Consider the following 13,420-nt stretch of genomic DNA (forward strand, 5'->3'; position numbering starts at 1 on the left):
TCCATGTTTCTTTTGCACTCTTGCTATCAGAGTAAACACACGTATCAGCAGTTAAGTTTGAAGGAAAACAGTTTGCCACTCCGAAGTCCACAGACTGAGACTAGAGACGGTGAGTAACAGACACAAGCACATGCACTTGTACAGTATAAACTACACACTGTATATAATTATGCATAACAACACTCTGCAAGTGTTAATTTCAGTGTGCTAATGCAAATTGTTGAAATTCAGTGTGTTCTGTTCTGTGTCTGGTTGAGAACGTGACACCAGCCTGATTCCTCTGTAAATACTTTGGACTATGAGTATTGAAGTATTTTATTTTAGCAATTTACTGTGAACATTCCCTATGCAACTTTCAGTTATTTGTTGCGTGCATGTGAGCGCCGACTCCTATCTGAGTGTCCACACACACCCGTCACTAGAAGCCCATGAGCTGCTAAGGATTGTGGGTCTGAAGATGGACAGAGCAGAAGAAGACATGGTGCTTGCTGTAGTCTCACACAGTGGAGGTATACACACAAAGAAACACACGCACAATGCATAGTGAAACAATTAACAAAAGCATTAATTTCCCTCTTGAAAATTCCTCTTATTTTCTTCACCATTGATTCCCACTCTTTTTTGTCTGAAAGTAACACGACCTTCACAGTCTGGTCACATGAAGCGTTTCTTCATTGACACTAGCAGTCATTTTCCAAATATCGAATGTTTTGTTAAATGGTTCTTATCAAGCACTTTAAATTGCATCAAATTATTGTTAATTGTTGTTTTTTCTTACATTTAAATAATCTGTGTTTAGGTTTGGTTGATTTGTACGTAGGACCGGTACAGTGGTTTTAGTGATGAATTCTACTCTAGTTCTATAGTGCAGCTCTTTCTATGTTAACTACTTGTTTCTACCATTTAGCCTGTTTTTTATTCAGTTATTAAATTCCTTTTAGCTAATGTTACTGTAGCAGTTGCTTATCTTTTACCTTTAGTATATTTCTGAAATATGTTTAGACTTATCTGCTTTACTATTAAGTTTCCATGCACTCTGAGTAACAACAGTGTTTTGTTGTATGTGCAGGTTTTTGTTTAGTTTAATCTTATTTTAAAAATACATTATCTTCTCTCTAATCCTTCCTTGTACCTATTGGGAACTGCTAAACTACAACCTAGGGTACAACCACCTGTCTGGAATTGCTGTTCTACATTTTTCAATCTAAATTATCATCATCATCATCTGTCTCTCAGCTTCTCTCTCATGTCTGTATATATTTGTCTCTGCAGAGAGGAGGGTGTTACAGCCCAGTGACTGTGTGTATTCCGAGTCTCTGACCCCACAGGGAAAGCTTGTCGCCTGTCGCAGAGATCTCACAGAGATCTTGGTATGTAAAGGCACTCTTTTGTTTGTGTTCATGTCATTCATTCAGTCTTTCCATGTGTTTCTTGTGCACTGACAGAGGCGAAAAAAAGCACCTTGCACATTTAAAGCAAACGACAACTTGTCAAATATTTCTCTATTTAGGCATTCATCCAATATTGTTGGTCGTCTCTGTATTTTCTTCTGGCTAAATCAAGCGTGAAAATTAATATTCTCCATAGTCCCCACCTGATGTATTTTCATGGAGTGGTGCTTAAGTTGTGTATTCTTGAATAATTTAGCCTAATTGGGAATGGCATTAACAAACAAGTAGTTTATCTACATTAGAAAAAAGGTTCAGCTACTAGGCAGGTAGCCACATATTCTTTAGTTTAATGTTAATCTCAGTTGTCAGGTGCACAAATGCACAATTGTAGTTAATACGGTGACCTGTAACCAGAGTTGGACAGGACAATAACCTTGTAAGAATCACCACTCCCTTCTCAGCTTGCAGTCCTGCTTGTATGTCAGCAAAAAGTGCTTACCCTAATGGCTCTGTGCCGTATTGTTTCTATTGGACAATGTGTTCCCCACCAGCCTTATTGTTCTGGAGTTTATTTTGTACTTTAGGTGAGATAATGTGGCTGTACAGAGTTAGTGTAACCTACCTTTTCTTTGTATGCACAGCCTCCTTTAACGGACAGTGCTGAGCTCAGCAGGAGGCCAGTGCGACTCTTGGGCATCAACACGTGGGATGTGGCAGCTGCTCTCACACACCTGGACTGGAGCCTCTTCAAATCCATTCACGAGGTATACTTTCTCTCTCTCTCTGTCAGACACACACACACATATACACATGTATAAATATATGTCTAGCTTATAATAAATTCATATTCATGACAGATTTTGCTGGCACATAAGCATTAAAGATGCAAATGCTCTACAAGACTTGTTGGAGCATGAGTACAGAAAGTCTTCTTGCAGCTGAGTGGCTGTCAGGATGAGCTGATTATTTTGTGAAAGCAGAGAAGCAGAAGACAGATAAAGTGGCACAGGCCACACAGATGTAGCCTATGTAAATGTTATTTTCAGATATTATAAACAATATTCTATTTCACAGTATCTGTTTCATGTTATTTAAAATATTTCTCTATGGATTTCTATGTAGATTTACAAATGTTGGTTTGACGGAAAGGGGTATACATGTTTAATGTCTTTCACTCATACTGTTTCGTCCTTCCACATGCAGCAGGAGCTGGTGTACTACACCCTCAGTCGAGCACCTGGTACTGGCCACACAGCAGCGCTCTCAGTCCTGCTCCAGCGCTGCAACGAGGTCCAGCAGTGGGTCATGTCCGAGGTGCTCATGTGCGTGTCACTCAATAAGAGAGTGCAGCTGCTCAAGAAGTTCATCAAGATTGCTGCTCAGTAAGAACACACACAGACACAGATCATTTACAGATACACATTTAACTAATGGGTGAACTTAGATTCCACATGCTTGCATGTTTGCAGTTGTAAAGCCCAAAGAAATTTGAACTCCGCGTTTGCCATCATCATGGGTCTTAACACGGCAGCTGTGAGCCGACTCAACCAAACCTGGGAGGTAAGTGTGTGTCTGCATCCACTGCATTACACATTATTTGTATCTTACATCTAATTTGGACCAAACACCTTCCTTTCAGAAATGTCCGGGGAAGTTCAAGAAGCTTTTCTCAGAGTTGGAGCTTATCACGGTGAGACAGTGAATAGACACAGATACATGGGAAATGTGACAGTTTCTCTTTTAATCGTGTCTTGGAATCTCACCTACTTTTCTTTTTCTCTGTTTTCCTCTTGTCTTCTTCTGTAGGATCCATCTTTAAACCACAAAGCCTATAGAGAAGCTTTCAAGAGGATGAAACCTCCCAAGATCCCTTTCATGCCTCTTCTCTTGAAAGGTATTTTCTAACCTCTACACAAACAGAGAAACACACACACTGGCACATCAAAACTTCAATGTTTTTGGTAAATGAAACCCTCATATGCGTCTCTACTACCCTTAGATATCACCTTTATCCACGAGGGAAATAAGACCTTCCACGACAACTTGGTCAACTTTGAAAAGCTGGTGAGTTGAATCACTTCTGTGATGTTTCTCTGGGTTTGAGCTTGTGTTTCAAAAGGTTTAAATGTGACTCTCCGCTCCTCTTGTTTTTAAATGTAGGATAATGAAGGCATGTGCTATTGATGATCTTACGTCTTTTGTTGATCTAGACTGTTGTAGTGCTGAGGCTGTTGTGCTGTATGCGGGGTTTCCTGTAGTATCAGTGTACTTAAAAACAGGTTTATTTTAATGTAAAACAAAAAGCACATGTGTCTGGTTTAATGATTAACCAATAATTAAAATAGTTGCAGATTAGTTAGATCGATTAATTGGTTTCAGCTGTATAAGACAATTATGTCCACTAATGCACTAACTGCACATTTTAACTTATTTTACATCAAATGTATTTTGACAGTTTGAATAAAAATCTGTACAGATGCTGTTTTTTCCTAAATTATTCGATATTTATGGTTTAGTGTTGCACTCATATGACCTGTCTTCTTCTAAACCAACAGCATATGATTGCAGACACAGTGAGAATGATTCGCCACTGCCAAAGCGACCAACCAGGTGAGTCTTCATGTTATTGAATAAGTCTAATTAGTGCAAATGATGATCATTATTGCTTGGGTCTGTTCATTATTAGGTGTCTACCACCATCTGCAGTTGAGTTAGTGTATTGCACCTCTGTCTAACTATGTCTCTCCCACTCAGTTTTCTCTTACAGTTTCTAAGCAACCATCTCCAGACTGTCTTTCATTTTTCTTTCAAGCCCATGTACAGACTGTGTTTGTACCAAATGTGCGTCCTTGAGTTCAGCTGGAAACACTTCTTCTATGTTTAATAAGTATGTTTTGTGTCTGCCTCTTAGGTAATGAGGTAATCGGAGTCGACAGTGCAGAGGTGAGGGCGAGCGTTCACTGGCTGCACATTATCGACAATCAGCAGACGCTTTTTGAACTGTCACACAAACTGGAGCCACGCGCATAAACGCGCACTCTCATAGACTCGCACACGAACACTGGACGCAGTGCGGTGGACATTGTACCACTATGTGACACAGAGGACGCTTTTTGTACAGCAAAGTGTCACACACTTACACATACACTGCAACAAAATCCCCCTACCAGCAGTGGTGCCAAGTGGACAATAAGGTGCCATGTGTTCTGATAAAAACCATGACCTGTTTATAACACTAAACATGTGCTTATAAAGGATTTACACACTCCACACACACTATGTGAACTGTCTACAGGAGGAGATTGTACGCAACAAGATGGAGATTTGCCAGACTGAGACAGAGAGAAGAGGCTGTAATTAGTTTGTACAGTATCTGTGGGACGTAATATGCCCTTGTTTTTGTTCTTGTGATGAACCTTCAGTTATTTATGAGCCTGTTCAGCAGGTTAAATATTTCTTTTTTTCTGTTAGTCTTTTTGCTCCATCCTGGACATCAGATACAAAGATGGACAAAGACTAGATAACCTCTTAATCATTTCAGTTACAAACATAAAAAAGTCTTTAGAGGAGTTTGATGTGTTTAAGACCTGAAGGCTAAAATCTGCCCAGGCACCGGTCTCAGTTTATTTCATTTGCACTTCACATTTTTACCGTGATGCATGTAGAGCCAGGATACATGCTGTGGTTATTTACGTGTGTTGTTATGGAGCTTTTTTGGTTATTGTGTTGTAGCACTTTATGTAACTTGAGCAGCCGCCAGTGCTGAAGCAGTACAACGCTTTAAAATACCCACACCTTTCCGCCTGTTCTCACTGAGACTCTGTCCTTTAGTTCGGACTCAGCAGTAACACTGACATGTCTTATACTTTGACACATGGAGGACGTATCGACTATGTGTGACGTTTGAAACACTAAAGCTCTTCTGAATGTGCCAGAGATCAAAAACTGTTGATGAATAATGAATAGTTATTGGTTCTTCTTTCCATTTTGAAGTCCACTTTTAACCACAGTACTCCTCGTGCACTCTGATACATTTGTGTGAATAGATTATGGATATTTTACATTGTATATTATATGGACCTATTCATTTTTCAGTGCCAAATGACACATTGAGTCCTGCAGCGTAGGTGCACAGTAGAGTTTGTGGTTTGTTTGTAGGAATCCTCAATGTGCTTTCTATGTCACAGATTTCGATTTGCTTGAATGAGCCCTGGAATGATGTCAGGTTCTTGATTGTGTAAAGCAGATCTGATGCCTCCTTGAAGAAATGCTTTCTGACAGTATGATGACTGAGTTTAGTGTGTGTGTGTGTGTGTGTTATCCCACTCATGTTGCTATGGAAACACAGCCCCTATCATTTTCACTCAAAACACTGCAGCACAGAACTTTAAATAATAGCTTTATTTGACAAAATCATGTTTATGAGGAGATTTTCACATTGGTTTATTATTAATGACTGAAAATATAACCTATCAGACGTCGTCTTAATGTGAACTGTCTGTGTATAGAAGCACACGGTGTGGACACAAACGATGAAATCAAAGACACAAACAATTACAGTACAGACTGTCTGGTGGGAATTTCCCTGCATTTTTGCTAAATAATCATGCACGTGTGGAGGGCCATTCATTTCCCCTGCCAACATCCAGTTCTTATATTCTGGAAACATATTGTTGACTCGCCCATGATGTGAAACATCTCATTTGTTATTCACATCACAGAGTAAAAAGCTTGTCTTGGTAATAAAATCATCACACTGGATCACTCTGTAGAGGAGAAATGCAACATGGGATGAAGGGAGGAAACGTCAGGGCTATGAGCAGCCGTTATATTTGTCATACCGTACTTGTGTTTGTATTACAGTATGTTGTCTTTTCCCTGAATTGGTTCAGGCTGTTACTTCAGTGCTACGATAGGAGAGGTCTATCAAAGCTGAGATTCCTACATAAATGTTATGTAGCGATGCATGTCCTGCATTGTTGTGCGATACAGTAAAAGTGTTGTTGCCACCGGTGTTCACCATCATCATTTTAACACTGTCATGCAACAGAGCTCATTCAACAGGACACACAAATTTCCCAAACTGTTTTAGTGCCAAGAAGCAAAAAGAAATTCAAAGGTGAGGCCTCAATTTAAACACACGTAGTCACTAATTAGTTATTGTTTGTGCAATGAGCTATTTGTAAAGCAGTTTCTCAACCTGTGCCAATGTTGAGGGCACTGCTGTATTCACCGATATAAGTGTCTGATATGATTCACACATTCAGAAAATGTAGTTCTCCTTTAATGCCAGATAATAGAACTTAATGAATGGGAGCCCCAGTTGCTTCCAGAGAAAGTTAGGGGGTAATGCTAAATGCTAAGCTACTGTTACAGTAGTATAGGTGGAGACGTGTGATGAAGTCATCCAACTGATTTTCTAGTTGTATCTACCTAGAGTTTTCCAACCTAGCCAAACCAGACCAAGAAAGGCAGAAAGGGCACAATTCCAATCGAGCGATGATGTTTTCTTCTGGTTTTCTTGTGTCAGTGAAACGCTGTGTTGTTTCTTTTTTCTCTTCAGAGATGTACAGTCTGGCCTCATTTTAAAAATGCTTTTTGTGATGATTCAGCTGCTAGCGCTGATCAATCCGAGCCGTGGTCTTTTTCACATTCAGTGTCCCTCAGTGGCCCCCGTGGTAGTGATTCTTACTATTAACGTGTACATGATGTGCACACGCACAGACAGGCCTCTGCTTATTGTGTTCATTGGCAGAGTAATTGTGCTGCATCAGTTATTTATTGTAAGATATTGTTTACGTACTGTACTTCTGAGGTGACAATGTGCTATGTGCAGAGGGTCAACAGCGTCATAGTGCACACTTGAGATGAAAAACTGTTTGAGGTTTGAAGCTGCAAAGCTACAATGTAAAAGTCCTTGTTCTGTCCTGAGGCTACTTGAAGGCGGAAGAAGAGCAAACCAGTGGGAGGATGCTCGTCCAAGAATAAAAACAACAACAGGAGACTGTATTTAGTAACGGACTGTATTTAGTGTCATTTCTATGACTGTAAAGATTTTTTTGCATGGTAAAAGAAAAAAAAAGAACAATGCAAGTTCAAAGTTCACAATGCAAGAGAGGGCACATGGAAGGCTTTGTACTATTGTAATATTGTTCATCTGTAAATATATGCTGATGTTTGGTATGTTGTTCTTATTATTTATCTGTTAAATATGGAAAAAAAAAAAAGTTAACCACTAAGCAATACGTCACCCCTCGTGTCCCCTAAACTTCAGACTGCTGAAGCCACATGTCTTTTCTAAAGCTGCATTTTACTATGTCAAAGTTTTACTGAAGATGAATAAATTATAGGTTTTATGTGACACCTCAGTGTGAGCTGGTGTTTTTTCTTTAGCTCATCTGAACACACTGTCTAGCTGTGAACACTTGGGAAAATGATCACAGTGTTGATTGTTGGTGAAGATTCTCAGTCATCCAGGTGAAGTCTGGACGTTGAGTCGTGGTAACTGGACGTTTTCACTACTCACCTTAGTGAAATGTTCAGTTAACATGACTAATTAAAAACGATGTTTATTTATGTGTGAAAGTTTATGTGTAAACTGACAGTTGGATCATGTGATAATGGATTTCAAGAAAAAACGAGTTGCCAGTGACGGCAACAAAGGTTGAACGTTGAAGTTCATGTAACGAATGAAACAACCGGTATTAAATGAACCTGAGTGACCCTTATATGGGCTTGACTAAAACTTAATCACATTTTAAACCGTTAGAAAAATATTTAAGGACAGGTATGATGTAACAAAAGAGTAACTTTCATCTATAACTCAACTCAAGAGTTACAAATACAGTGGCAAGGAAAGGTATATGAACCTTTTGGAATTTCATAGTTTTCTGCATTTGTCATAACAATTTTCATCTAAGTCAAGAGTAGTGACAAATATGATGTAAAATAATACCACAAAACAATTTTGGATCTTTCATGTCTTTGAGAACAACCATAAAATCATCATAGTGCTAGTGGAAAAGTTGTGTGAATTATTAACTGGACGACACCCCTTTGGCAGGAACACTTAAACCAGGTGCTTCTTGTAGCTGTAGATCAGACCTGCCTGTAGTTCAGGAGGAATATTAGCCCGTTCGTGTCTGTGTCTCTCTTCTGTTGTTTGTTTCCGGTCAGCAGTGTTCTTTTTAGTAAGCAGCAGCTTCCTTCGTGGTGTCCTGTCATAGACAGCCTGCTTGTTCAATGTTTTATCTACTTTAGAGTCATAAACACAGATGTTAGCCAGTTCCAATGATTAGTTTCATAATGTGTTAATGTTGATAAGCATCGTTACAATACAATAAAGATATAATTATCTAGGTGAACACATGTACGTGCTACAGTTCAACACCTGGTAATTAATGGTGCAACAACTATTACTTCTCTTAAACGTTCTTGTTCCTGGTGAATGTTGAGACAAACACTTCCTAAGCACTTTCTTGCATTTGACTCTTTTACTCTAACTTTTATTTATTGTGTTGATCATCAATGTTTGTTTTTTATTGACACTAACTAAAGAGTTCATTTCTGACTATAGGAGATTTATCCACATTTTTAACTTAACAAGTTAAGACTTCATTATTTAAATATTTAAGCAGTGATTACATCTCCCCTGATACAAAACTCAACTGCTATTTTAAGAGAAAAACAAAAAATGTGTGTGTCACGTCACAGGGTGTTGTTAAGAGTTTTTCAATGTCCCAGCTCTGCCTGAGACTGAATCCAGACTTTTCTTTTCTTCTCTTTTTCTAAGGAAGAACCCTCATCTTCATATCACATGAAGAGTCTTAGAGTCAGATTTGAGAAAGAATCTATTTTAACATACAGTGACATTAATGAAAAGATTTTGAGTTTGCGTTTTGATATTTTTTTTAAGGTTCATAAAGTGAATTCTGTAACAAAGTTGCACAGTTGAATCTTCATGAGGGTTTAATGCATGAATACAGAAAACAAAACCTTCTCAGTTACTAAGGACAGATTATACGAGATGCACAAACAGAAGAGAATAAATTTGAACACAGATGGTCGTTCCACTTCAGTTCTGACCCATGGTTGTTTTCACCACAGTGCTCCAATTCTTTATAATTGTCTGGCTGTCGTGAATCCCAGTAGACAAACTTCACTGGACAACCATCAGACCACATCCAGCTGCCTTCTTTGTGAATGTCGCTGAGTCCAATCCAGGTATCTCCCTGAGCAAGGTCAAAGTTCATGATCAGGGATTTGACAAAGTTCTCTTCCTCCAGACTGTGGATGGACACCAGGTTAGCCCTCTGTGACACACAGTAGAGCTCTGCTTCAGCCCAGGTCGTACGTGTGGAGACGTACTTGTAGCAGCGACCCTCGAAGCTGTACCAGAACGGAGGACAGTTTCCACGCTGCAGCTTCAATGAAGGAACATCTGCAGGAGACACAGCAGCCAGAGCCAGAGCAAAGAAGAAGAGGAACAAGAGCATGATGCTGAGAGAGTCTGGGAGTCTGTAGAGTACAATGAGTACAGCTGAAGTTTATCTGCACTGTAGGATGTTCAGAAGTATCTTACAGAGACAGGTTGCCGGTCACTTTCTTTTATATGCTTCAGAGAGGGAGTCTCTGCTGGTGGTGTGATGTCACTATCACTTGGCAAACACTCAACAAAATGTTTAGTTTAGTTCAACACTGGAGTAAATTTACCACCCCTGCTCAAAGTAACAGAAAAATATATAGGCTATAATATACTAATATACTAACATAACATTAATATATATATAATGTTGATAAGCATTGTTATGATGCAATAAAGATATAATTATCTAGGTGAACACATGTACGTGCTACAGTTCAACACCTGGTAATTAATGGTGAAACAATTATTACTTCTCTTAAACGTCCTTGTTCCTGATAAATGTTGAGACAAACACTTCTTAAGCACTTTCTTGCATTTGACTCTTTTCCTCTAACTTTTATTTATTGTGTTGATCATCAATGTTTGTTTTTTATTGACAGTAACTAAAGAGTCTATTTCTGAATAGAGGAGATTTATCCACATTTTTAACTTAACAAGTTAAGACTTCATTATTTAAATATTTAAGCAGTGATTACATCTCCCCTCATGCAAAACTCAACTGCTGTTTTTAGAGAAAGACAAAAAATGTATGTGTCACGTCACAGGGTGTTATTCTAAAGGACAGAAGTGGTGGATATTGTATTAAAGTGAAAGTTAAAACTATTACATGAAGAGTTTTTTAATGTCCCAGCTCTGCCTGAGACTGAATCCAGACTTTTCTTTTCTTATCTTCCTCAGAGGAAGAACCCTCATCTTTATATCACATGAAGAGTCTTTAATCCCCTTAAACATTTACATTTTATTATCACCTAATCTATTCTGATGAATTAATTTATAAATGATCCTTGTTTCTATAGCTTATCAAATGTTTTTTCAACATGGCCTCTGGTGCATTTATTTGAGCACCACACATCACACGTCTTTATAGACTTTATCTGGCTTGTTTCTTTTGTAACATGACCTTAGAACTGATCACACATTTTTCTAGGTAAAATTACTACAATTGTTTTTATTTATAATTTTTATTTCATCGACTCCACCCAGTTATGAACTGACTAAATTATCAAAATCTTTTTTTCTTTCAAGTGCTGTATTAAACAAAAATTAAAAATTTGAAGTTGTAACTTTCCCTCTTACAGTTAGATTTGAGACAGAATCCGTCTTAACATACAGTTACATTAATGTTATTTAAAATCTTGAGTTTGTGTTTTAGATTTCTTTACGGTTCATAAAATGAATTCTGTAACAAAGTTGCACAGTTGAATCTTCATGATGGTTTAATGCATGAATACAGAAAACAAAACCTTCTCAGTTACTAAGGACAGATTATACGAGATGCACAAATAGAAGTGAATAAATTTGAACATTTAATGTCGTTCCACTTCAGTTCTGTCCCAAAGTTGAAGTGACCACAGTGCTCAATTTCCCCGCCATTGGTTGGCTCTCCTGCATCCCAATAGACAAACTTCACTGGGCAACCATCAGACCACATCCAGCTGCCTTCTTTGTGAATGTCGCTGAGTCCAATCCAGGTCCATCCCTGAGCAGGGTCAAAGTTCATGATCAGGGATTTCACAAAGTTCTCTTCCTCCAGACTGTGGATGGACACCAGGTTGGTCCCTCTCTGACACACAGTAGAGCTCTGCCTCAGCCCAGGTCAAACGTGTGGAGACGTACTTGTAGCAGCGACCCTCGAAGCTGAACCAGAACGGAGGACAGTTTCCACGCTGCAGCTTCAAGGCAGGAACATCTGCAGGAGACACAGCAGCCAGAGCCAGAGCGAAGAAGAAGAGGAACAAGAGCATGATGCTGAGAGAGTCTTAGGGTACAATGAGTACAATGAGTACAACTGAAGTTTATCTGCACTGTAGGATGTTCAGAAGTATCTTGCAGAGACAGGTTGCCGGTCACTTTCTTTTATATGCTTCAGAGAGGGAGTCTCTGCTGGTGGTTTGATGTCACTATCACTTGGCAAACACTCAACAAAATGTGAAAACCACTAACTCACAAAATGTTTAGTTTAGTACAACACTGGAGTAAATTTACCACCTCTGCTCTACAGAACTCAAGGTAACAGGAAAAATATATAGAATATAATATACTAACATAACATTAATATATATAATGTATTGGAATAAAAGCACAGTACTGAGAAACATTCATTTGATAGTGTTCATCTAAACATTAACCAAGAACAAGGAAGTTAATGAGAAGTAATAATACTTCACTATTCATTAACAGTATTAGTATATAATATATCTTTATATGATTAGAACATTTTTATTAACATTATCATCATCAAAAAACAGACCTGATAGGAAGGAAGGAAAGAAGGTATCATCTCTTTGTAAACATCAACACTAACCCATTTTAAAACTGTCCAGTGACGATGCTGTTCTCTTTCCTCCTGCTGAACTTTACTCTCACATTTAAAAACATCATCTTAGGTTTCACAAGCTACTGTAGAAGATGATAGATTCTTCCTTCTTTCCTTCCTTCCTTCCTTCCTTCCTTCCTTCCTTCCTTCCTTCCTTCCTTCCTTCCTTCCTTCTGTCCCTCAGGCCTGTTTTGTTTCATAATTTGTTAATGTTGATAAGCATTGTTATGATGCAATAAAGATATAATTATCTAGGTGAACACATGTACGTGCTACAGTTCAACACCTGGTAATTAATGGTGAAACAATTATTACTTCTCTTAAACGTCCTTGTTCCTGATAAATGTTGAGACAAACGCTTCTTAAGCACTTTCTTGCATTTGACTCTTTTCCTCTAACTTTTATTTATTGTGTTGATCATCAATGTTTGTTTTTTATTGACACTAACTAAAGAGTCAATTTCTGACTAGAGGAGATTTATCCACATTTTTAACTTAACAAGTTAAGACTTCATTATTTAAATATTTAGGCAGTGATTACATCTCCCCTGATACAAAACTCAACTGTTATTTTGAGAGAATAACAAAAAATGTATGTGTCACGTCACAGGGTGTTGTGTTACACTAAAGGACAGAAGTGGTGGATATTGTATTAAAGTGAAAGTTAAAACTATTACATGAAGAGTTTTTTAATGTCCCAGCTCTGCCTGAGACTGAATCCAGACTTTTCTTTTCTTCTCTTCCTCTGACGAAGAACCCTCATCTTTATATCACATGAAGAGTCTTTAATCCACGTAAACATTTACATTTAATCATCACCTTATGTATAATGATGAATGAATCTATTACTGATGCTTGGTTCCACAGCTTATCAAGTGCTTTTTCAACATGGCCTCTGTTGCATTTATTTGAGCACCACACATCACACGTCTTTATTAAATAAATATTAGCTAATTTAGTCAGTTCACAGCTGGGTGGAGTAGAAGTATAAAAAAAAAAAAAATATATATATATATATATATATATATATATATATATATATATATATATATATATATATATATATATA

At 38.0% G+C, this 13,420-nt stretch overlaps 3 protein-coding genes across 4 annotated transcripts in view; 1 reads left to right on the plus strand and 2 right to left on the minus strand.

Annotated features, from left to right (window-relative positions):
* rapgef5a (Rap guanine nucleotide exchange factor (GEF) 5a) overlaps positions 1-7,759 on the plus strand; it is a 41,804-nt gene extending 34,045 nt beyond the window's left edge. For both annotated transcript variants that reach the window (XM_026348227.1, XM_026348228.1), the window contains 11 exons: positions 31-109; positions 360-509; positions 1,273-1,370; positions 2,033-2,155; positions 2,595-2,773; positions 2,861-2,951; positions 3,031-3,081; positions 3,198-3,285; positions 3,391-3,455; positions 3,947-4,001; positions 4,303-7,759. In XM_026348227.1, coding sequence (XP_026204012.1) covers positions 31-109; positions 360-509; positions 1,273-1,370; positions 2,033-2,155; positions 2,595-2,773; positions 2,861-2,951; positions 3,031-3,081; positions 3,198-3,285; positions 3,391-3,455; positions 3,947-4,001; positions 4,303-4,421 — 1,098 coding nt within the window. In that variant the 3' untranslated portion in view covers positions 4,422-7,759. The remainder of the gene's footprint in view (positions 1-30; positions 110-359; positions 510-1,272; positions 1,371-2,032; positions 2,156-2,594; positions 2,774-2,860; positions 2,952-3,030; positions 3,082-3,197; positions 3,286-3,390; positions 3,456-3,946; positions 4,002-4,302) is intronic.
* A 1,638-nt stretch (positions 7,760-9,397) lies between these two features.
* On the minus strand, positions 9,398-9,886 carry LOC113154732 (lactose-binding lectin l-2-like). Its single transcript, XM_026349084.1, has one exon. It carries the CDS (start codon positions 9,884-9,886, stop codon positions 9,398-9,400), a length of 489 nt encoding a protein of 162 aa, XP_026204869.1.
* A 1,404-nt stretch (positions 9,887-11,290) lies between these two features.
* LOC113154766 (lactose-binding lectin l-2-like) lies at positions 11,291-11,780 on the minus strand. The gene is given in 2 exon segments (XM_026349133.1): positions 11,291-11,596; positions 11,598-11,780. Coding segments are annotated over 2 exon segments (489 nt in total).
* Positions 11,781-13,420: the final 1,640 nt, after the last annotated feature.

The sequence above is a fragment of the Anabas testudineus genome, chromosome 11 (genome assembly GCF_900324465.2).
Source record: "Anabas testudineus chromosome 11, fAnaTes1.2, whole genome shotgun sequence".
Lineage (NCBI taxonomy): Eukaryota > Metazoa > Chordata > Actinopteri > Anabantiformes > Anabantidae > Anabas > Anabas testudineus.